Consider the following 25275-nt stretch of genomic DNA (forward strand, 5'->3'; position numbering starts at 1 on the left):
CTATAGAGAACTTTCTGGGTGTCTGGCTGATGAGTCTTGCCCACATGCTCAGGGTTTAGCTGATCGCCATATTTGGGGTCGGGAAGGAATTTTCCTCCAGGGTAGATTGGCAGAGGCCCTGGAGGTTTTTCGCCTTCCTCTGTAGCATGGGGTACAGATCACAGCTGGAGGATTCTCTGCATCTTGGGGTCTTCAAAGTATTTGAAGGCTTCAATATCTGAGAGATAGGTGAGAGGATTATTCTAGGAGTGGTGGGTGAGATTTTGTGGCCTGCACTGTGCAGGGGGTCAGACTAGATGATCATAATGGTCCCTTCTGACCTTAAAGTCTATCAGTCTATGAGACAGCTGTGAACCAACCTTAAAAACTCAAGACATCAACCAAAAGACTGAGTGGTGTAAAAGTATCAGCAAAGAGAGTAGGGAAGGTGGCAGCCAGGTATGCAAAGAAGTTAAAATATGGGTTTAAAGTTAATGTTTAAACTTGGATTTAAGCTGTTGGGGGCAATATATCAAAGTTTGATCCTACAAAGATAATTCCTGTTTATCCAGAAGGTAATATTAAGATGACTTCTGAATAATCATCTATATGACTGCTGTTCCAATAGCACAGGTAATAACATTAGATACTACACTGCAATACGCTTAAAATATATGGAGAGTCTACAGTGACTGATAACTAGAAATACCTATAATAGATATACAAGGAAACAAACACCAGGTATTTTCAGTGTTATTTCTAGGGTTGTTGCACAATCAAAAAACTTAATGGTGTGATAAATTGCACTGTTAAGGAAGTTTTTTACATTTTCAAATATACTGATTTCAATTAAAATAAAGAATATCAAGTCAATAGTGCTCACTTTATATTTTTTGTTTACAAATATTTGCACTGAAAAGAACAAAAAATGTATTTTTCAATTCATCTTATACAAGTACAATAGAGCAACATCTTTATCATGAAAGTTGAACTTACAAATATAAAATTATGTACAAAAAAATCCCACATCAGCAGAGTGAAAGCATATCCTCTGAAAGGGTGGCCTAAGCATGAAGGGGGAATATGAATGTTTAGCATATCTGGCAATAAATACCTTGCAACACCAGCCACAAAAGTGCCACAGGAATAACCTTGTTCACTTTCTGACAACATTGTAAATAAGAAGCAGGCAGCAGTATCTCCTGTCAATTAAACAAACTTTGTTTGTCTTAGCGATTGGTAGAATAAGAAATAGACCTGAGTAGACTTGTAGGCTCTAAAATGTTACATTGTTTTGGGTGTAGTTATGCACAAAAAAAATAAATCTATATTTGTAATTGACACTTCACTATCAAGAGATTGTACTTCAGTATTTGTAGGAGGTAAACTGAAAAATACCATTTCTTTTATCATTTTTACAGTGCATATATTCGTAATAAAAAATAATAATACAAGATGAGTACTATACATTTTTGTTTTCTGAGTTGTAACTCAAATCAAGATTGAAAAAATAGAAAACATTCAAAGATATTTAATACATTTCAGATGATGTTCTATTGCTTAATACAATTAATCACGAATCGTTTTTAACTGCAATTAATCAACAGCCCTATGTTTTTTTTCAAATGCAAGTCAGTGTACTGCCTTAAAATGCAGTCTTAATAAAGTGCCCTAGTTTTTTAGATTAGTCCCCCTCAGGAGGAATTTACAAATCATGGAAACACTTATAACGAGCTTAGATTCTCAAAAAGTCTGGTTTCTCTAACCTATATTTTGAGTGAAACTTAATCTTTCTGCTGAATTTTGGACATTGTAACTGCTCTAGATTCTGCTGATACAAATGGACAGTTAGTGATTTAAGATTAATAGATCATAAACATGGAAATTATTGTAACTAAACAGGGCCAAATTTTGTCACGCCTAATTCCACTGAGTAGTATCTTATTCCATTAAATTTGCTCTGTGTAGAATATTAAGTAAAGAGAAACAGAATTAGACTCTCAGAAGTAACTGCAAGCAACTCTATTTTACACGTGCATAAGCTCTCTATTGATTTATAACTGCATTAAAAACTACCACCACATTTTAAGCGTTTTTTCTTTCCTTGGACTTTAAATACGTTGCTATAATGTTATCCTGTCAATTAGTAACTACCCTCTAAGATCATTAAAGAATCTGGTAGTTCAACAATTAGACCTGAAGTTAAACTTCTCACCTGAAATTCTGCTGTTTTGGGATTAGCTATATGTACTGCTTTTGTTGCAGAGATATCCACACCAAGTTTATCAGCAATATCTTCTTGAGAACACTTCCAAAAGAAAAATAAATCACCAGTCAAAGGGTTAAAATATACAGAGAACCAATGATGGAACTTAACAACAAGAACAAACAATGCAAGATGAGCAATAGCTCTGAGGCCTCTTAACATGACCCTCTCTGATCTGCAATACTTACCTGTAAACATAAAAGAAAGTGAAGAATGAAGCCTCAGCCTTAATCTAAGTGAGCTGGTTTATTTATGCATTAATTACTAACCAAAAGAATGTTAGTTTAACAGGAAAAGGCAAGAGTTCATTAGCTTTTATAAGTATTATTATAAAATACTTTAAAAATTAGAGGACAGATTCCTCCCTTCTGATTTCATTCAGTAGGAACTTTTTCTGTAAGTGGTCCCAGTGCAATTCATTCTCTCCACTGGGTCTTTGCACAGAGAAAACAATCCCACTGGGACTACTTGCAGAAAAATGTACTACTGTGCATTGTAAGGTTCACACAACTTAGCCCTCAACTATCATGGCTCCATTACGTTCTCAAAGTATTTTCAAAAAGCTAGTTAACTAAAATAGTACATGTGACCTGTTGAGCTCACTAACCAACTGTGCACACTGAGTGACAGAAACTACCATTGGTACAGCTAGGCCATTGCAGCCACATTAGGCTGACGGGAGAAAACTCTTCTGTTGACATAAAACAACCTTGACGAGTGGTGGTGGCTGTGCTGGCAAGCAGAGATGTAAAGGTTTAACTGGTTAACCAAATAGTGTCCAGCCAACCCGAGCAGCCCTCTGCGCTGCAGGCTTTGGAGGGGACTGCTTCAGCCTGGCCAAACTGGAGAAGCCCCACACCCACGGAGCAGCACTGAGGACATTGTCCAGCCCGGACCCACATGCCTAGCTATAGGGGTGAGGTCCAGTCTGGCTGGGCCGGAGCAGCTCCCCACCCACACCATGATGCAGCAGGCCCTACCCGACGCAGCTAGGCCCTTTGCGCTGTTGGCTGGGAGGGCTGCTCCATCCTGGCCGAACCAGAGAAGTCTCCCGCCCGTGGTGTAGTGGGCCCTATCTGACACAGCCAGGTTCATGCCCCTAGCTGCAGGCAGGGAGTGCTATAGCTCATGGTGAAGCTGGGCCCACCAGGCCACAGGGGGGCTGCTCCAGCACTCCCCTGCCCCTGGCACAGAGGGCAGTTAACTGGTTAAACCCACAGTTTAACCGGTTAATAATTTCCATGGGATTTTACATCCCCACTGGCAAGAGACCCTCTCCCACCAATTCAGGACTGAGTGCACGTGCGCACTCATGCCAGCAGAACTTATGTCACCCAGAGGGTGTTTTTTCACACTCGAGTAACAAAGGTTTTGCCAACATAAGTGCTAATGTAGATATGGCCTAAGATTCACTGTTCAGATTTCCAGAATGTAGCACACTACTAAACACTAGGAAACTGATACATGTAGAGTCTTCATGTAATTGAGAATATGCTAATATTCTGCAGTTCTCCCACAATGTTCTACTTGTGGATTGATCAAATGTGAAAAAAAGTTGGCAGCTGACACCCTTGGAAAGAGTAGGCTTCTGAATGAAAACAAGTAATCTTAAATTACTGTTGAACTTTGCAGAAAATATTTTTAAAAAAATGATCATATATATGTCTAGCTAAAATGTATTAGTTGATAAGAACTCAATGTTACTCTTTTGAAGCCATAGTTTTGGGCGCAAACCAAAGAACAGATTACACGTGAGAATGAATAATAGCCATTTCTCATCCAAAATGTATTACTGTACTACTACACTGCATATTGGTATAGAGAAAAATAACGTGGCTATTATCCTGGCTAGTTGACAGGGGCTGTGAACTAGTTAGATTGGCCAAAGCTGAAAAGTCTGGTCTAGAATCACATCTGAACCATGTGGAAGAGACAAAAATTTGAAGCAAATTTTATAGTTTTATGTTCTCCCACTACATTGGTATTATGGTACTTAGTTTCAAATGGTAAAATTTTCAAATGCACTTAAGCACTGTAGGAACCTAATTCCAACTGAAAGTCAGTGTCATAAGCCACTTAAATGATTTGAAAATGTTATCCAAATATTAAGTGTGAATCTGATAATGGTCTCTGAAAGGATGACTATACTTTTAGACTGCCTGTGCATGTATTTTTTGCACCATATACAGGGTCAATTATTACTTATGCAAATCTCATGCATTTCTGAAAACCCTTTCTACATCTAGAGCTACTCAAGTCCAAGGGCACACACTGGTTCAAATTCTATGGCCACATTAGCTTGTGTGGATCCACCATAATGTTCACTGTAAGTATTTTTATTTTAAAGAATAGATTTAGCATATTAAAAATGGTTTAAAATCTACTCTCAAGAGTTGCTGTACATTGATAATATCTCATCTGCCAAACCAAACATGGTAATTTTTAAAAATATATTTTTAAAAGTTACTAGTCTTTATTATCAACTAATTGTCTACACAACTCTAGTTTTCAAAACTACATTAACTGCAGTTATGGATATAACTGTAGTAAGAAGTATTCTCTGCTGTGGAACTCTGACTCCTTGGAAAAGGCCTGGGCTCTACTATAATAGTCTACATCTGAGGCCTTATGTACTACCATTGCTTCTCAAGCAAGTATTCATTGACAAGTTACAATACCCAAGGGCTCAGAATGGAATGGCCTTGAACTCTGAACTGCAGTGGTATGTACAGGATATCACTATCCAATTTTGTTTCCCTGTTATTAAACTATAACCGTATGCATTTGTCAAGTATCAGAGGGGTAGCCGTGTTAGTCTGAATCTGCAAAAGCAGCAAGGAGTCCTGTGGCACCTTATAGTCTAACTGATGGTCTATAGTTACCGTATTTTCCGGCGTATAGGGCGACTGGGTGTATAAGACGACCCCCTATCTTTTTAATTAAAAGATAGGGTTTCATCTTATACCCCAGCGCCCCTCCGCCTCCTTTGCTCCCGGTGTCCCTGGTCTGCTGGAGATGGTCCCCAGCAGACCAGAGGCACCGGGAGCAAAGCCGCCAGGAGCGCCTGGGCTGCCCCCCCCCCCCCCCCGCCGGAGCCCCTCCGCGGCTTTGAAAGCCTCGGGGGAAGCCGGCGGCGGGGCATCCCAGGCGCGCATGGGCTGCCCCCCCGCCGGAGCCCCTCCGCGGCTTTGAAAGCCTCGGGGGAAGCCGGCGGGGGGGCATCCCAGGCGCGCATGGGCTGCCCCCCCGCCGGAGCCCCTCCGCGGCTTTGAAAGCCTTGGGGGGAAGCCGGCGGCGGGGCATCCCAGGCGCGCATGGGCTGCCCCCCCGCCGGAGCCCCTCCGCGGCTTTGAAAGCCTCGGGGGAAGCCGGCGGGGGGCATCCCAGGCGCGCATGGGATGCCCCCCCGCCGGCTTCCCCCGAGGCTTTCAAAGCCGCGGAGGGGCTCCGGCGGGGGCGCAGCCCATGCGCGCCTGGGATGCCCCGCCGCCGGCTTCCCCGCAAGGCTTTCAAAGCCGCGGAGGGGCTCCGGCGGGGGGGCAGCCCATGCGCGCCTGGGATGCCCCCCGCCGGCTTCCCCCGAGGCTTTCAAAGCCGCGGAGGGGCTCCGGCGGGGGCGCAGCCCATGCGCGCCTGGGATGCCCCCCCGCCGGCTTCCCCCGAGGCTTTCAAAGCCGCGGAGGGGCTCCGGCGGCGGGGCATCCGGCGTACAAGACGACCCCCGATTTTTGGGGGATGTTTTTTAACATCAGAGGTCGTCTTGTACGCCGGAATATACGGTAGTCTATAAGGTGCCACAGGACTCCTCGCCGCATATACATTTGGTATGCTATTGAACTCTGGCAATCCTAAGAAATAGTCTTGCAGTCTTCTAACTCAGTATTATTTATGCACTATTTAAGTTAAACTTAAAACAGTCCATTTCAGCATCCATATTTCACCTCTGTTCTTTGAAATATATGCCAAATTAGCAGTCATTCATTTAATTCCTCTGAGGACATGAGCTCACTCAACACATTATATTGTAATACCAAAATACGAGTAAACAAGGATGTGCCAAAACAATATCGCACAACATAGCTTCATTACTCTGCATAATACCATAAGGCTATTATGTACTGATTTGGCTCCATAATTGTTTCTATGTACAACCCCAAACTCCCAACATTAATAAAACATACCAAAGCAAAAGTGAGTGCTTCAGTGAATCCTGCAGCTGCTAAGTCTTGTCTCAGAAGTTCTGTGAGCTTATTGAGAGGAAACTAAAAGAAGAACAAGACAGTTTTAATCTTAAATCTGAAAATGTGTCATGTTTTTCCTGGACAATTCTTCATGGTATATTACAGTGCTAGGAAGGTAACCATACTTTGCATGCTTTAAAAAACAACAAAAAGCACCAACAAGCTGACTGAGAAAATTAATATTCCAATTAGAGATTCAATATCTGGTCCAAGTTTAAACACTGTCTTTTTTTCCCCCCAAGATCAGCAATGACGGGTCTTGGCCCTACTCAGATCAGATGGGCATCTGTTTTTTATCCTAGCTATGGTAAATGCCTCTAACAGCAAAGCGTGTCCAAATATTGGTTAATTCTTTGGCTCTGTTTTTCCCCAACCCTCTGGCATACACTAGTCATTTACTGACAGCAGAGTACTTATTTATAGGGACAATCTTACTTGATTGGCTATGGTGTATGTCTTTGGAATAGTCATCTGAATGTTGTTATAACCATAAGCAACTGCTGCATCTTCTATAATATCACATGCATGGATAATGTCTGGTCTGGTCGGAGGGATTTCAATTTCTATATTGTTCCCATTCCCTGTGACATGTGACTTCAAACACATCCTGGTCAGCAGCTTTGCAAGACTTGATGGTGTTTCGCTAAAACAAGACAACAGAGTCAGTGTTCAGGGACTTTTATATCACACTGATTAGCTTTAAAATAAAATGCTATCTTTAATTTGCACAGTGCCTTCCATGTTAAAGAATTTCAACGTATCTTTCAAATTATAAATGTATGTTTCTCTATATATATCTCTGCCACTTGAGAGAAAACAGGATAGCCATTCCTTGCCAGCAACACTTATAGGAGGGAATGAAAAAAAATCACTTGCTCAGATGAAAATACACAGAGCATCTTAAGTAGTTGATGTAATTATTCAAGTTAACATGACAATTTTTAGTTCAATTTAAAACTTGACTGAGCACACAATATGTTATAAAAATATAAAAAATAACCGGTGCTTAATACCACAGTTCAATAATTTCAATTAATAAAAGCTAGATTTGGACAACACACCTGATTCCAATTTTCTTGTTAATTAAATCAGGTTTCACCTTTTCTCTTCGATAAGCCAGTTCCTGCAAGAAAAAATAAGGATTTACACAAAGATAAAATTTCTATCTACTAATTTCCAACTATGACATCTTTCTAATCTAGCTTCTTCTGACATCACTGACCAACAAAAAAGAGAAGTTTGTAATGTGGGGCTGGGCATAATATTTTAAAATAACCATAAAAACACTTTATGTAACAGAGCACAAAATAACATCCTGACATTCTAGAATCAAGTTACTTTAATTAACCTATATGTTTATAGATAATTGAAATACCTCTCTGAACAGCTGACAAAAAGAATACCAAAAACAAGGGTCATGCATGTTTTACCAGATGTATAAATCAGATCAGACATAGGCTTCTGTAAAACTCAATGCAGCTGTTGCAGCCAGAAAGAAGCAGGAAGAGAGAGAGAGAGATAGAGAGAGACACACACACACACACACACACACACAAGACTATGTGATAAATTCATTAACAAAACTGTTTAAATACAAAACAAACCCTCATCAAGTATTATCTCAAGAGGTAAAAAGTGAGTTAGTTCTTTTGATGGATAAAGGCCTGGAAACTTTGTGGGTTAAGGTTTTTATTCTGCTTCAGAAATATCTGGAATGTCGTCTGGGTTTTTTTTCCTGGTTGCTGGAAGTTTGACCCAGAGATGTAGATACGTGATTCTTAAATTGAAGGGGGAAGAAATTTGGATCTAACAAGAGGGTTTTTTCCTACTGTTCATCTCCCACAGTAAGTCAAAAAGGTACTATCAACACAAAAGATACGACTAAAAGATGTCTGGGACACTTTCCTTCTCTAGTAACTAAATTTCACTTGTTTGGTAGCTGTGCTAAGCCACCCAGATCTCCAGTTGTCCATAGATGCTTTCAGGGATCATTTCCACTCCGTTTGTATTTAACAAAGCAAAAAAGGGACTGTTACTCTGATCCTGCATAGAACTCCCTGGGGCTATGTCTAAACTACAGCATTAAAACAAAAAAAAAGTGGCCTTTTTTCGAAAAAACTTCACTTGCATCTAGACTGCCGTCACGTTCTTTCTAAATTAAACCTCATTTTAGGAGGAAGAATGCCTTTTTTCGAAAGAGCTCTTTCGAAAAAAGGTGTTCTTGAACACAAACAGGGCTTTTTCGAAAGAGAGCATCCAGATTGCCTGGGTGCTCTCTTTCGAAAAAGTAGATTGCTTTTACAAAAAAAATGATGGCTGTCTAGACGATCTTTTTCGAAAGAAGAGTGTAGTCTAGATGTACCCTGTGTGGGCTCTTGAACAGATGCAGATCCCCTCTGAAGTCCCTGTGCTTGCATTTGCCTATGGGCAGTTCCTTGCACAACTGGAGCTTCCAAGAGTAAAGGACCAAAGAAATAGCATTAAAGCTATTTAACTGAAAGGCATCAAAAACTTTCCAGATGTGATAAATCAAAAAAGTTAAGTCATGTCTAATTTCAGTTGTCCAGAAGCTCATAGTGGGTGACAGTTGTGAGGAAAAAAACAAACAAAAAAAAACTTTCAACTAAGCAACTATTATAGGAAAAAGCAGATTCTATAGGTTTTTTACCTAGATTATGTGCCTTGATAGTAACTATACTTACTGATAGATCAGACATAGAACATTTCAATGGATTATAAGCTAGAACAGTGGCCTCAAACCCATTTAAAATCTTTCCCTACTTTTGGGATATCAGACAACATTAACAGTCCTACTTCCCCTCCATTGTCACCTTTAGAATACTTACTGGATAGATGCAGGTTTTTCCATTAAAATAAGTTACTTCTGCTGCTTCAACACTGAGAGAAAAAAGTAAGCGTGTAAAATGTGTGGTTTGACCAAAAAGTTTAATCTCATTGACAGTGAAGGATTATACTACTCACGTGAATTGCTTCTCACAATATTCACTGAACATTGTGACTAAGGTATCAAGGACAATTTTTGCCTGAAAGATTAAAGAAATACAACCACATTTAAAATCTATGGGTTCTGATATTTAGTTTGAATGAAGCAAAATATCAGATCCAAATAATAACAATCAAAATGTTTAACTTAAAGCAGTGTTCACTCTATTCTGTTTATTGTTTTAATGAAAAAATTGGAAACCTAGAATGCATGATACAACTTTGTGTCTCACGGGTCACATTCAACTAAAATAAAAAAAAACGTTTGGTTTCTGTAACAAAGACATTCCATCAAAGACATGAAAAATTGAAGGCTTTTGCTTTGAATGGCACCGAAGTAAATAGATTTTAGCTAAATTTAGCTCCCAAAGACACAAGAGTCATCATTACATTATGAATATAGATCTTGCAAAGATTTACTCTAATGAATCCTACTGAAGTTTATAATCTCTAGAACTGTGCATTATCTGCAAAATCATTATCAGATCAATCTAAAATGTAAAATCTGTTTTTGAGGAGGATATTTTGAAAAGTTAGTGTAACAAATGAGTCACAAGATTCAAATCAGTTTGTATGAGAGGTCAAAAAACCTATTTAGCCAGAAGCAGACATTTTCTTTACACATACTGGACACCACCCTTTGTAATGTTCATAAGTTCTAAAGTAGTACATAAAAAAAAGCACAAAGTTTTTTGTTCGGATTCCCTTCAAGGCCTCTTTCCACTCAGCTTCCCAAAAACTCACTCCGACTCCAGACTTCACCACTCAGGTAACTTTATTTGGCATACAGCAATGCTACCTTCAGTTGATCAGAACCAAACATGGTGGGGATGGGGAGGAGGGAGGATGTGGGATACATCACAGTTTCAAAGCTGCACAGAAACCCTCTCACTTAATATATATCAGCATCTCTTAAACTGTGTTCTGCAGCACACCAGTGTGCCGCAAGGCAGTCAGAGGTGTGCTGTGGAAAGATCAGAAAAAATTCTGTTCCCCCGCCCCCTGCAGAGCCCGTAGACAACTCCCACTACAGTAGGGTTGCTGGGTGTCCGGTTTTCTACCTGACAGTCCACCCTGCCTTGGCTTCTACATACAACCAGAGGCTCCCAGCTGGGAGCCTCTGGTTGCATGCAGAAGCCGGACGGGGGAGTGGCTCTACCGCCCCCGCACGCCTTCTACTAGCAACTAGAAGGAGTGCCTGCTGGGGGCACGGCCTGTTGGACTCCGGCTGCAACCAGTGGCTGCACCCCCCCCGCCAACTCTGCTTCCCATCCCCCTTCCTCCGGCACCAATTCCCCCCAGCTTTGCTTCCTACCCCCGCTTCCTCCCTGCCAGCCCTGCAGCCCACGCCCCCAGTCCCCTTCTTCCTCCCTGCCAGCCCCGTGGCCCCCCCGACACCCTCCCGCCAGCCCCACTTCCCGCCCTCCCCTTCCTCCCAGCCAGCCCCGCCCCCTCCTGGCCAGTATCCCCCACCAGCCTCGATCAAATGTATCCAGTATTTGGGGAGGGGTCTACTTGGTAATCCTACGCTGTGGCTTCCCCCACCACCCTCCGCAAGCCCACAGTATGGCCCCTGTCCCACCAGACCTCCGGTGCCTTGCAGCCTCCTCCTCCATGTGTGTAGGCAGAAGCTTTTACAGCGGCCGCTGCTGCTGGAAAGGGGGGAGGTGGCCAGAGCTGAGGAGCCACTCCCAGTTTTAAAACTGTCTCCTGCGGGGACCCCGGCACAGGCTCTGCCACCTCCCCACCCCCACCTGGGGTGTGCTTGGCCTCTCCTGCCCCCACCTCGGGGTGCGCTTGGGTTCTGCTGGCCCCCATGTGCTGTCGCTCTCTCTCCCCAGCCTGCTGGGGAAGTGGCAGAGTTTAATCTGGCGGGGACAGTCGGGGTTCCCTGCTGCATGGGCGGAGGGGGGGGGGAGGGGAAAAACTGAGCTCTCCCTCCCCATCCCAGGAACAAGAGAATGCTCCCTGGAGGCAGGGGCGGATGAGAGTTTTGCGGGGCCCAGGACAGCACAATATCGTGGGGGTTCCCCTTTTGGAGAAAAAACAGAAAAAAGGGGTCCGTCCCCCCATGCCCACTCCTCCAGTAGCCCCACACTGATCATGTGAGCAACCCCCTCCTCATCCCCTCTCCTAACACCTCCCTCGCTTCTCTCCTCCTGGTGCTGGTCCCTCCCCTGCAGGTGTCTGCCATTCTGCTTCACCCCCAGAATCCCCTGGCACCTTCACCTTCCCTTACTCCTGCACCCTCCTGGTGCCTCCCCCTTCCCTCGCTGCCCCTGCGCCCTTTGCACTCTTTTTCCCGGATGCCCACCCCCTCACCATCCTCTGCCCCCATTCCCCTCATGCCCCTGTGCCCTCACACATGCCTTGCTCCATCCCCGCCTTCCTCACGCCCACCCCTCCTTTCAAGCCTTCTCCCAGCACCTCCCCCTCCCCCCTTTAGCCCTGTTCAAGTCCTGGTCTCCACAGCATCTTCTGACAAGGAGTTCCACAGGCTGACTGTCGCTACATGAAGAAATACTTCCGTCTGTTCATTTTAAACCTGCTACCTATTAATTTTATTTGGTGACCCCTGGTTCTCACGTTATGATTCATTAGCTTCCCTACTTCTATCTTTCAAAAAATGAGACCCCCCCTCAACATGTAAATTACATTTTTATCAGCTCTGAGTATGACCTCACAAAACACAAAAATTTATTTAACGCTTAGGATTAAACAAAGACTGAATGGCCAGCCAACTACAAAAGCAGTTTCTCCTCTCTTGGTGTTCACACCTCCACATCAGTGGCTAGACGTGGGCCTCATCCTCCCTGACTGAACTGACTTCGTTATCTCTACCTTACTCTTGATTGGTACTCTTTTCTTATGCCTGTACATTTATACTTGCCCCTGGAATTTCCACTACATGCATCTGATGAAGTGGGTCTTTGCCCACGAAAGCTTATGCTCCAATAAATCTGTTAGTCTATAAGGTGCCACAGAACTCCTCGTATACTTGACTCCTTGTTGCTGTTATTTAACCCTTGTGTACCTATTTATTGTAAAAATATTTTTGCTTTTATAAGGCTTAAATTAGACTGCCAAAATTCTCAAAAGAGTGAACAATGTGCATCCACAAAAGTGCTAGCACAGCCACTGCCAAATTCATCTTAATTAGTTGTTTGGATTTGTAATTACTAAAAGTGGGTGGGGAAAGGCTACCTTTGGGTTGACAAAATGAAAACTATGCTTCTTTGTAAATGAACCCATGCTTAGAAAGTTGATTTTCATTTTCATTTAACTTTCTCTCTTTAAACAAATGAAAATACAATTATCAAGAAAAAAAAAAAATATATCTCCAACACATTTTACTGCTAGAGAGTCAAGGGGAGAAATCGTTCTTTGTAAAAAGAACTCTGTTACTATACAACAATCTCAAGATATTTTTCACTTTTCAGAATTGGTCAAGCACAGAAAAGCTATCAACAAAAAAGAGTATTTAATCTGAATTACTCTCAAATTGAAAATTCAGGATCCATGCAAGGACAAAAATGCCTGCCGCAGAACAAATAGAACTAGAAACATTTTTTAAAATGTAAGTTATTCCCACAGCAAACATAAAATCGAAGTATAAGGAGAAGTTAATTAATACACTCCCCAAATCACCCTTCTACTATTTCTGCTCCAAAATGTAAAATATATGGTTCTCTACTATGATATTGGTTTGTGTCATGGCCCTGTTCCCCAGAAGAAAACAGCTATATGTACACCAGATTTGACAGTATATCAAAAGCAGTAAAGCTTCATTTACCTTTGTAATATCAGTGGCTGTGCATTCAATAAACACATTTCTTGTATTTAGGCTTATTTTTGTATGGTCTCCTACAATAAAGAAAATACAAAAACATATTAAAGATGTTAGCATTTTTCTTGGAACAACATATGTATCGATACACCTTTTTTATAATTAAGTGGCACTGCTGTGTCTTCCACCAGCCACAAAGTCACTTTTAAGAGATGTTTGTGCAGCAGGAAGTGGAAAATTTGATTCTACAACTACAAGAGTACACACTCTTGTGTGGAAGACTGGTGTTCATAGTGAACTTGGGATATCCATTTTCGGGAGGTTGTATGGGTCTATGGGAGCTACAAAAGCAATATCAATGTCCAGTCAGAGAAGGCAAAATAGCAAAACAACTCCCACCTCATAGTTACAACTAGCACTGCATTCTTAGAGGATGTGGTTTGCTTTCCTTGTTCTAGCATGTCCCAATATCATGATTATGGCTTATTAGGCTGCCAGGTTAGGAAAGCACTCCTGAATAAAAAGAATGAACATTTTAAAAATGTCATTCGGATTGACAAATGCCCTAAAGGTAGGTCTATGCTTGTGGAGATGAGTGAAGTACAGAAACTGCACACCCAGCTAACATGGTTATAAAGAACAGCATAGTTTACAACCTTTGTGGCTCTCTAGACAACCAAGAAGTGCCTCCCACATATGTACTGCTATTTTTAGCACTATGGCATCCCTCTGTTAGAGCTTTTTCCTGCTGCTGTGAAAGACCTGAGAAGCAGAGAAAGGCTCTTGACAGCAGAGAGGCAGCACTGAAAGGCTCCAGCAGCTCTTCTTTTCTTGTTGTGTCCTACTCCCTCAGCTGAGCTTTTCACTGCCACATGTAGAGAGACACTGCAGATGAGTCGGCATCTTTCACTGGAGTTTGTTGCTACACATAACTAACATGCTGTCACATTTTTTTTTTGGCCAGTTCAGTTTGTGGGATTCCAACTTTCAGCACAAAAACTAAAAAACAGCACATAAAATTTTGGTACTCTCTCAGATTGAAAGAAAGGATTCAAGGATCCTAAAATGCAGAGCGCACCATGGCAAAAGCACACACTTTCTGCCCTGAAAAGCTATGATTTTTATTTGCTGCTGTTCTTGTAATATACACAAAGCTCCAGAAAAACTTGTCCCTGGGTTAGATATAAGTTGTTGTGTGTGTTCCATATCATAGCAACCTGAAACCTTTTGAAATTTTTTGAGAGAGACCAGAGAGAAATCCACCCCACAACAGGCAGGATTTTGAATCTGCCTCTCTCATATCCCAGGTAAGTACCCTAACCTCCAGGCTACTCACTTTTTTGCTCTCTCCACCCTCTATCTCCACCCCATTTATTTATCCTTGGCCTGAGAAACCTCTCTCTACAAAAACTTTTTAGCTATGTATTTGCTAAAAATTCTGTTTCAGCATTTTCCAATGAAAAATGTTTATCTGGAAAATTTCTGCCCAACTCTAATTAGTGTTCCTACAATAATCCAAAATGAGCATTCACATGTTTACATTTGAAGAACAGTAAGATGCATCAAATTGAATTTTGAAAAATCTTTCAACTATCATCCCTTAAAACATACCAAGATATGTGAAACTTAATTTAGCGTTTTGATTTATTAAAATGCAAACAACTGGAATGTTTACTTCTAGATCAATCTGAAGCCGCAGTGAACCTACTCAAGAACATTTCCAAAAGGATGACAGACTGTGACTGACATCACATTTGGATTTGGAACAACCATGAAACATCAGAGATCGATAGAAGTGCATTGTCTCATAAGATTCAGGGCAGCTGTTTTAAGATTTGTAGGGATGACTAGAGACACACATCCAAAGTGAGACTGTCACTGGAAATTAAATTGGTCACTATAGAGAGTGCTGGACCCTGATTACATCAGAGCGACTGACTCTTGATCTAAATTCTTACTATGATGTAATGAAACTACCTATTTTTGTCTATGGAAATATTCTTGGCATTGATCCGCTGCACTATTCACCAGAAAAGCCTTTCCCAAATCACCTATGACTCTCTCTAATATTCAGAGGAAATGCTTTGTTAGAAACCACGTCAACAAAAATTCCAGCCCAAATGTATGTATTAATGTAAATAAAGCCTTCTAGACTAAATGCTCTCATAGTACTTGGTTCACAGTGTGACAATGAGACTGGATTCATAACCAGACAAATGGATCACTTTTACATCACAATGAGACACTCAAATTCTACTGCTTATTGAGTCACCTTGAAATAAACTCTTCAGCCAAGAGACTGATGACTAATAAGCCTGTATCTGTTATGCCTAACCCAGAGGTGCTCATGAAAATTCCAGCTCCACCATTTAGTTCCCAGTGGAAAGGGTACCAGAAATATATATGACATTTGCAGTGAAAAATAAATGAAAAAAGTGACAGCGTTTTAAAAAAAATTAAACAATTCACATAGTGAATCTAGCATAAACATTTGAGTACTATCAGAAAAAATAACAGTAATAAAATAAACACTTGTAATCTTACCATTGATGATTGGCGGCATGGAAAGAACAACACCGTTGCTATCATAGATAACTGGGTAAAGTGGTTTGTTTTCAATTATGTGTAAATAATGCTTAAGTTGGCTGTCAGTCTGGAGAAATAAAGCACAAAATTGAATTTTACATGATCTTAATCACGAATCACCACCATATGGCATAATCACTCAAATATGGCATTAGTAGGAATTTTGCCTGAGTAAAGGATTAAGTTTGTGGATTTTATGGGTATGTCTAAATTCTTTTTTTTTGCCCCCCCCTCGAAAGAGGATATGCAAATTCTGCGGTAATTTGCAAATCATCTTCCAATCTCACTTTCGAAAGAGGATCTTTCAAAAGTGAAAGTAGTCTGGACATGTTTTTTTCAGGGAAAAAACCCCTTTTTTGAAAAAAACAAGTAAACCTCATTTTTTAAGGAAAAGCGGGGTTTTTTTAAAAAGGGTTTTTTCCCCAAAAAAACCCATGTCCAGACTACTTTCACTTTTGAAAGATCCAAAAGTGGATCCTCTTTCAAAAGTGGTACCGTGGAATTTGCATATCCTCTTTTGAAAATAGAACGTAGTCTAGACAAAGCCTACTTCACTACAGAAAGTTGTTTAAAAAGAGCAAGGAAGCCAAGAAACAAAATGAGAAAACAGAAATTTAACAGTAACTTCAAAACATTATTTCTCAATCTATGAGCAGGAGAATCGCAGCCACCAGCTTACTAAAGTCAAGCACTGTGACTGTTCATCATAAAGGAACTTCAATTTCTTGTCCTAAGCAGAGAGCACTAAGCATGCTAAAGTAACTGTTACTGCTTTGCAGCAATTAGTCTTAAAGGTGGCAAAAGTTAGCTTCACAGAAATAAAGAAAAAAATAGTCTCTCAGTACTGATGTATTTATAGTGAAATACTCTTCAGTATCTAATACAAATGATTTCATGTTAAAAGAGCCATGATATGGAGTGAAGAGAGGTTATTTTAAGTACAGGCAGTCCCCGGGTTACGTACAAGATAGGGACTGTAGGTTTGTTCTTAAGTTGAATCTGTATGTAAGTTGGAACTGGCGTCCAGATTCAGACACTGCTGAAACTGACCGCCAGTTCTGACTTACATACAGAATCAACTTAAGAACCCCAGGCGTCCCCAAGTCAGCTGCTGCTGAAACTGATCAGCAGCTGATTCCAGGAAGCCCGGGGCAGAGCAACTCTGCCTGGGGCTTCCTGTAGTCAGCGCTGGTCAGTTTCAGCAGAAGCTGACTTGGGGACGCCTGGGGCAGAGCAGCTGGGGTGCTACTGGACCAACCCAGCAGCACCCCATCTGCTCTGCCCCAGACGTCCTGATTCAGCCGCTGCTGAAACTGACCAGCAGCGGCTGAATCAGGACCTGGGGCAGAGCAGCTGGGGTGCTGCCGGGTTGGTCCAGTAGTGCCCACGGGCGCTGCAGGACAAATCGGCAGCGCCCCAGCTGCTCTGCCCCAGAGTCCAAAACAAAAGCCTGGTCTGCTGGGGGGGGGGGGGGGGGGGGAAGCACACTAGCTGCGCCCCCCCCCCCCCCCCCCCAGCAGACCAGGGACACGGGTAGCAGAGCCGCAGCGGCAGCGGGGTGCCGTGCCTCTGAGGCTTTGCTCTGGCAAAGCCTCAGAGGCGAGGGACCCCGCCACGGCTGCGGCTTCAGTCTGGGTGCCTGTGGTCTGCTGGGGACGGTCCCCAGCAGACCACAGGCACCTGGACTGAAGCCGCAGCCGCGGGGGGTCCCGCGCCTCTGAGGCTTTGCCAGAGCAAAGCCTCAGAGGCGCGGGGAACCGCCGCTGCTGCCGCTCCAGTCCGGGTGCCTGTGGTCTGCTGGGGACGGTCCCCAGCAGACCACAGGCACCCTGACTGAAGCCGCAGCCGCGGGGGGGTCCCGCGCCTCTGAGGCTTTGCCAGAGCAAAGCCTCAGAGGCGCGGGGAACCGCCGCTGCTGCCGCTTTGACTGAAGCGGCAGCAGCGGCGGTTCCCCGCGCCTCTGAGGCTTTGCTCTGGCAAAGCCTCAGAGGTGCGGGACCCCCCCGCGGCTGCGGCTTCAGTCCGGGTGCCTGTGGTCTGCTGGGGACCGTCCCCAGCAGACCACAGGCACCGGATCTCAAGGGGCAGCAGCAGCGGTTCCCGCGCTTCTGAGGCTTTGTTCTGGCAAAGCCTCAGAAGCGCGGGAACCCGCCCGGTGCCCCTGGTCTGCTGGAGACGGTCTCCAGCAGACCAGGGGCACCGGAGCAGCTTACGAACGGGGCTTTCTCGCCCCGACTTCCGGGGCGAGAAAGCTCCATTTGTAAGTGCGGATCCGACGTAAGTCGGATCCGCGTAAGTCGGGGACTGCCTGTATAAACATCTATTGTCAGAACATGAAACATATTCTACTAGACAACACAGTTTTCTTCTGTGCATTCCTTCAAGTCTCTCTATTCCTCCTTGCTTGTTCCTCTCCCTTAGGGTCCTGTCATGTCAGTTTAGGCAGAGCATGTTGGGGCTCTCTACTTGCTATGAAAAGTTCATGTGTCCCAGGGAGCTTTCTAGAAATGGCAACATGAACACTGTCATACTAGAAAAGTTACTATTTAAAACAGTCTTGCTATAGCTCCTTTGCACTATTCATCAGCCCACATATGGGGTACTTTCAACTGTAGAGGGGAGCCAAGAATGGCATCTTGTTAAGCCTACGTTCTTTAAACAGCTTCCCTTTCCAGTTACAGCCAGGTGAATATTTCAACATCTTCTGCAAATACCCGAGGAAATTAAAAAAAACCAACTGCATTTGCTTCAGCTGTGCGTTCACCCTTCATGTGTTCAGTTTCCTGTCATCAAGCTCATTCCTAGAATAGTCATGGGCTTGTTCAGAACCATGAGCATTAAGGTAAAATGTTCATGGAAAGCCAGCTTTGTGTTGATAAGCATGACTGTCTGCACCAGAAGACTGACTGTAAGAGTTATTTTTATCCAAGAGACACCATATGACTTCTATGTGTAAAAACTTGAAGACTACAGCACAAGTTTTGAATATTAAATACAACCAACTGCTCACGGACAAGTCAAAGATCAACAGTGAAATGGTCGCTCCATTGGAGTCAATGGCAAAAGTCCCACTGATATCAATGGGGCCGGATTTCACCCCAAGAGCTATGGGTAGAAATAGGTAATGAATAACATCAAATCAATGTGAGAGAGAAACACAAGTTACTCAACTCAAAACAGTAAAGCTTCAAACAGAGGCTAAATTACTTCAATCACTCATGCTATATTAAACATCATATTAGTAACTAGTACAGTAACTGCAATCACAACAAGATTTAAAACCAGTTCCACCAGCATAAGAGAATAATACTTTGTTCACTATAATATGTTCTAGTGAGCACACATGGGAATTTTAAGGTATTTTTTTGACAACTGATGGATCTATATTTTGTCCCATGATAACAAAAGGATTATAATGAGGTGAAATTAAAGAGAAGACAGATAAATACACAGGTTAAAATCCTTCAAATAAAACATCTGTCATATTTCATACAGCCATATGCAGGACTGAAATAACTCTTCATGGAGCCTTTTCACTAGTACACCATTTCACATTTAGCTCCGAGTATATTAAACTGTGATCTCACATCAGCAGTAAACAAATAGTCACATTTTCATGTATATATTTGGTACTCTGCATAAAAGTGAACTTTTGGTCTAGTTCCCAGCTCCTAGCTGAGAAGGGGCAACAACACAAAATTACCACCACCATTGGCAGTATCTGCAGCGGTGCAAATCCCAAGTCTTGCAATCCCTCTAGAAATTGAAATTTCAGAACTACACAAGAAGAGTTAGGAAAGGACACCTACCCTATATAGCTCCATAATTTCAGAAGCAGTATACTCCTTGTCCTGATTCAGGGGCTTGAATTTAATTTCTGAAGGAGGTCTAGCTGTATAAGTAAATGGACCAGAGATAGTGTCCAGGTCATGGGTACCAATCGCTACCAACGTTCTTTTCCTACAAAGAAATCAAGGCAAAATAACAACGACTTTTCTATCCATATTTGGAGTTCCTCTGAAGAAAAGTCCTCTGAAGCATCATAGAATCAAATATGCACATATCTAATGGAAGAACAATAGGGATTTTTACAAGTGTGGAAGCACTTACACCTAATAGCATTCTGCATGCAGTATGCATAGTATATTGGCTTTGTAACCACACCCACAACAGTCAAATGTAAATCTAATGGGACTGAGGCAAAGAATTTACCCAAGAGGATGCTTCTGCTGATGTAGTAGCAGATGTCACCTTCTTTATGACATTGAGATAAACTGAAAAGTGCCAGGGTCAAATAAATCAAATGAAGAATATCTAAGAGCATTGCTTAAAAAATATTTTTCTAACCATGAGTGTAAGACAGAACACCTCTTTAGATAAGGGAAAAGCAGTCCACCTCAAAAATAAAATGTTTCACAATAAAAAATATTAAACCAAAATAAATAGTGATATACCATGTAATCTATTCTCACTGGAATTGAAAACTAACCTGCAAATGTTCTGGTGTAGTTTTTCTTGTAGGTCAATGAAACTATCATAGCGAGCCTTGGAAAAAGTTATGTTACGAAGGACTGCAGCTACAGCATGAGGACGAACTTGGTCAGTCTACAGTTTATAAGAGCAGTACAATTACAAATTATTAAAATATCATATACATAAAATTCATAACATTAATTTCCCACTTTGTTTTCATTGTGCATATTGAACTTTTTAAAGTGCTTACCACTTGTTAATAAAATGTATAATACAACAATGGAAAATGCAACACACATCCCTGAAGGAAATAATCTACTTTCGGTTTGGTAAGGGAAAAAGGATTTTCTCTACTGAAAATATGGTTCTAGATAATCATCAGAGATGCATAGGTATGAATTATCCTGAAATTACATGGGTTACCTTTTATGAAGTTTGTTCTAAAGTATTTTTTACAGTATTCCCATATCAGCAAGCATGAAGATCACTAGTTTTATAATGTATATTGTAACTGAGAAAAATACTTAAAATAAGCAGTAACCTTAGCTCAATACAATTTAAAACAAACTCATTTACTACAGAGTATGCTTGCTGGTGATGATGCTTTTACAGTATGGACAAAAGTTCAGCAAAAAAGTTCACCTCTTCAGTAATTAGCAGCCTCTGAATTTCACCATTGGCCGGCATAATCCTTTTATATCTAGGAGCTTTTATCCTAAAACACAAATGGAAATAAAGTTCACAACTGAGGATGAAACATTCTTCTAAAAAGAACACAAAGAAGAAACTTTAGAGGAGCGTCACTGCACTTTATGGTGAAAATGTTATAAATTTGTATTAGTATTAAAAGATCTATAATAACTGCTAACATATAGCTAAAGTTTCCTAAGAGGATTTTACTAAAATATAGAGGACTATGAAATAGAAATGCTCAAAAAGACAACTCCACTGCAGTCAAAGATTTCTCAAAAACTCTTAGGGTATGTCTACACTACAGTTCTATTTCGAATTAACTTCTCAGGGTTCCCTGCTTGCTTGTCTATCTTGATGAGGGACAGCAAAGCAGTCCTGTCTCGGAGTGCTGAGTGCCCGCACTTGGGATACCACAGCACTCGGCCACATGGAGCCAGAGCTGCCCTTGGGCATGCCAGTGTATCTCGTAGGGTTGTTGCCATCAGCCCGGCTGCGCTTGCTGCAGGCTGCCAACCGGGGGGGAGGGGTTCATCGGGGGCCTGTCAGGATCTAGGATGCCCTGAGGAGCTCTCAGAGCCTCCCCGGTCCTCCCCACCAGGAGCTTGTGCCCCATTCCTCCCTCACGTCCTTCCATTTACCCATTCCTAGCCCCCCTTCCGGATGTCAAATAAAAGACATGTATGTTCAAAAATAGAAACTGGGTTTATGGAACAAAACTGGGGGAGGGGGGATGAACCTCTGGGGAGACTGAGAAAAGGAGGTGGGAAATGGGAAGAGGGGAGGGGGAAACCTGGGAGGAAGGGACCTGGAAGGGAGAAGCAAGAAGAAGAAGGCGGAGGGGAAGCTCAGGGCTCAGGGTTGGGGGTCTCGCCGGACCAACTTGACTTTCATGCTAACCTGCTCCTGGGTTCACATGTGGCCTTTGCTGGCCAGGCTGGCAGCTATCCTGCCATAGACGGCCGCATTCCTCCGTCTAGTGCGGAGATCATGGACGTTGGGGGCATCCCCCCCCAAACCTGAATAAGGTCCATGATCTCCACCTGGACCAGGAAGTCGCCCGCCTTCTCCGACCCATCAGGCTCCTGGGAGCGGTGGAGGGCTGGCTGCCAGTGGCTTGCTGGCTCATGTTTTGGAGCCTCTGGGTTAGGGGCCCCGGTGGCCACTGCTGGCTCTGGGCTGGCAGGCTTGGAGCTGGCACAGGCACTGTGGCCAGGGTCAACCCCTTTAATGTCTCCAGGGCTGGGGGAGAGGAGAGTAAATTTTCCTGGTTGTGCCCAGAGTGGCCACCAGGGCTCCCTGGGAAGGGCTGGAGCCCCCTATTTCAAATTAAGTGTTACTCCTCGTAGAATGAGGTTTACCAAATTCGAATTAAGTGCTCTGCTATTTCAAATTAATTTTGAAAGAGCGGTTTGCATGTATAGACGCTATTAAAGTTAATTCAAAATAACGGCTGTTATTTTGAATTAACTTTGCAGTGTAGACATACCCTTAGATTTAAAGAAAACCAATTTGTAGAACACTGGTTCTGTCTCAGGAGAATTGAACCTGAGCACTCTCAATCTCCCCTACCATCAAGGACACGTGAGGATACTTAGTACCTTGCAGGATCGATCCCAGGTTGTCTAATTAGATCACTCATTAATGCTAATTACTTGCACATATTAATATGAAAGAAAATTTCAGTAACATCAATAATTAACTACTACATATTTGAGAGAGTTTGAGAGTGAGGGTACATAAGAACATAACATAAGAAAGGACGTAATGGGTCAGACCAAAGGTCCATCTAGCCCAGTATCCTGTCTACCGACAGTGGCCAGCACCAGGTGCCCCAGAGAGGGTGGACCGAAGACATTGATCAAGCAATTTGTCTCCTGCCATCCCTCTCCAACCTCTGACAGAGGACAAGGACACCATTTTATCCCCTGACTAATAGCCTTTTATGGACCTAACCTCCATGAAATTATCTAGTTTCTCTTTAAACTCTATTATAGTCCTAACCTTCACAGCCTCCTCTGGCAAGGAGTTCCACAGGTTGACTACACGCTGGGTGAAGAAGAACTTTCTTTTATTAGTTTTAAACCTGCTCCCCATTAATTTCATTTGGTGTCCTCTAGTTCTTCTATTTAGGGAATTAATAAATAACTTTTCTTTATCGGCCCTCTCCACACCACTCATGATTTTATATACCTCTATCATATCCCCCCTCAGTCTCCTCTTTTCTAAACTGAAAAGTCCCAGTCGCTTTAACCTCTCCTCATATGGGACCCGTTCCAAACCCCTAATCATTTTAGTTGCCCTTTTCTGAACCCTTTCCAAGGCCAAAATATCTTTTTTGCGGTGAGGAGACCACATCTGTACACAGTATTCAAGATGTGGGCGTACCATAGTTTTATACAGGGGCAGTAAGATATTCTGGGTCTTATTGCCTTTTTGACCGCCGCTGCACACTGTGTGGAAGTTTTTAGAGAACTGTCCACGATAACTCCAAGATCTCTTTCCTGATTTGTCATAGCCAAATTAGCCCCCATCATACTGTACGTATAGTTGGGGTTATTTTTCCCGATGTGCATTACTTTACACTTATCCACATTAAATTTCATTTGCCATTTTGTTGCCCAATCACTCAGTTTGGTGAGATCTTCTTGGAGTCCCTCACAGTCTGCTTCTGTCTTGACTATCCTAAACAGTTTTGTATCATCTGCAAACTTTACTACCTCACTGCTTACCCCTTTCTCCAGATCATTTATGAATAAGTTGAAAAGGATTGGTCCCAGGACTGACCCTTGGGGGACACCACTAGTTACCCCTCTCCAATCTGAAAATTTACCATTTATTCCTACCCTTTGTTTCCTGTCTTTTAACCAGTTCTCAATCCAAGAAGGGACCTTCCCTCTTATGACCATGTAAATTACACAAGAGCCTTTGGTGAGGGACCTTGTCAAAGGCTTTCTGAAAATCCAAGTATACTATAGCTACTGGATCCCCCTTGTCCACATGTTTGTTAACCCCTTCAAAGAACTCTAACAGATTAGTAAGACAGGATTTCCCTTTACAGAAACCATGTTGACTTTTGTCCAACAAATTATGTTCTTCTACATGCTTCACAATTTTATTTTTTACTATTAAATTAATGGAGATTGCCTATCTCCTAGAACTGGAAGGGACCTTGAAGGTCATTGAGTCCCGCCCCCTGCCTTCACAGCAGGACCAAGTACCATCCCTGACAAACTTTTGCCCCAAATCCCTAAACGGCCTCTACAAAGATTGAACTCACAACCCTGGGTTTAGCAGGCCAATGCTCAAACCACTGAGCTATCCCGCAAATTGTTTTGACTAATTTGCCTGGTACTGAAGTTAGACTTACCGGTCTGTAATTGCCAGGATCGCCTCTACAGCCCTTTTTAAATATTGGTGTCACGTTGGCTACCTTTCAGTCATTAGGTACGGAAGCCGATTTAAAGGATAGGTTACAAACCACAGATAATAGCTCAGCAATTTCCCATTTGAGTTCTTTTAGAACGCTTGGATGAATGCCATCCGGTCCCGGAGATTTGTTAACATTAAGTTTTTCTATTTGTTCCAAAACCTCCTCTAATGACACTTAGGGTGGAGGGTGTCTCTACACAGGACCCTAAATTTGAAAAAAAATCCATTTTGAAATAGCTTATTTAGAAATTTGGCACGTCTCCACAGCACCAAATTTCGAAATTATGTGCTATTTTGAGCCAATCTTTATCCCTCACGCAACGAGGTTTACTAGAATGCCAATATAGTGCATCTATTATTTTGAAAAATACTTTGAAATACGGGGTAGCCGTGCAATATAGATGTACTCTGAGTGAGCAAGCGTGTCTGTTCAAGAACTCCTTCTGAATGGTATGAATTAAGACTACCAAATTTGGTATGCAGCTTCCTTTCATTATAACTTAAAGTAATGTAAGGGTTTGAGTCTGCCAGGACACTGGGATTATCTGGAATGCGATTGTTTCTCATAAAATGAAAACAGATGACTCTGCTAGCTGGGATATAATGACCAAAGAGGAACTGCAAAGGGCCAGACATAGGGAATGGGACAGCTATAATCCCACTAGGGCAGCAGGGGGCAGAAGCAAAGAAAGGGATAGTAGATAGCTGTATATTTGAGAGAGTGAGTGTACGTGTGTGCATTTGTCTGTCTATCTAGTGCAGCTGGGGGACAAGATCCTCTCCCCCAGATGTGCCCACTGCAGCTACAGCAGCCATGG

At 42.5% G+C, this 25275-nt stretch overlaps 1 protein-coding gene across 2 annotated transcripts in view; it reads right to left on the reverse strand.

The window, feature by feature from the left end:
* The window catches only part of FARSB (phenylalanyl-tRNA synthetase subunit beta), a 68641-nt gene that overhangs the window by 40242 nt on the left and 3124 nt on the right, over nucleotides 1-25275 (reverse strand). For both annotated transcript variants that reach the window (XM_075937543.1, XM_075937542.1), the window contains exons 4-14: nucleotides 20978-21050; nucleotides 20352-20467; nucleotides 19672-19822; nucleotides 15821-15929; nucleotides 13283-13353; nucleotides 9469-9530; nucleotides 9333-9384; nucleotides 7548-7609; nucleotides 6922-7129; nucleotides 6427-6507; nucleotides 2195-2287 (exon numbers count right to left, since the gene is read on the reverse strand). In XM_075937543.1, the coding sequence (XP_075793658.1) occupies nucleotides 2195-2287; nucleotides 6427-6507; nucleotides 6922-7129; nucleotides 7548-7609; nucleotides 9333-9384; nucleotides 9469-9530; nucleotides 13283-13353; nucleotides 15821-15929; nucleotides 19672-19822; nucleotides 20352-20467; nucleotides 20978-21050 (1078 nt within the window). The remainder of the gene's footprint in view (nucleotides 1-2194; nucleotides 2288-6426; nucleotides 6508-6921; nucleotides 7130-7547; nucleotides 7610-9332; nucleotides 9385-9468; nucleotides 9531-13282; nucleotides 13354-15820; nucleotides 15930-19671; nucleotides 19823-20351; nucleotides 20468-20977; nucleotides 21051-25275) is intronic.

The sequence above is a fragment of the Pelodiscus sinensis genome, chromosome 10 (assembly GCF_049634645.1).
Source record: "Pelodiscus sinensis isolate JC-2024 chromosome 10, ASM4963464v1, whole genome shotgun sequence".
NCBI classification, from domain to species: Eukaryota; Metazoa; Chordata; order Testudines; family Trionychidae; genus Pelodiscus; species Pelodiscus sinensis.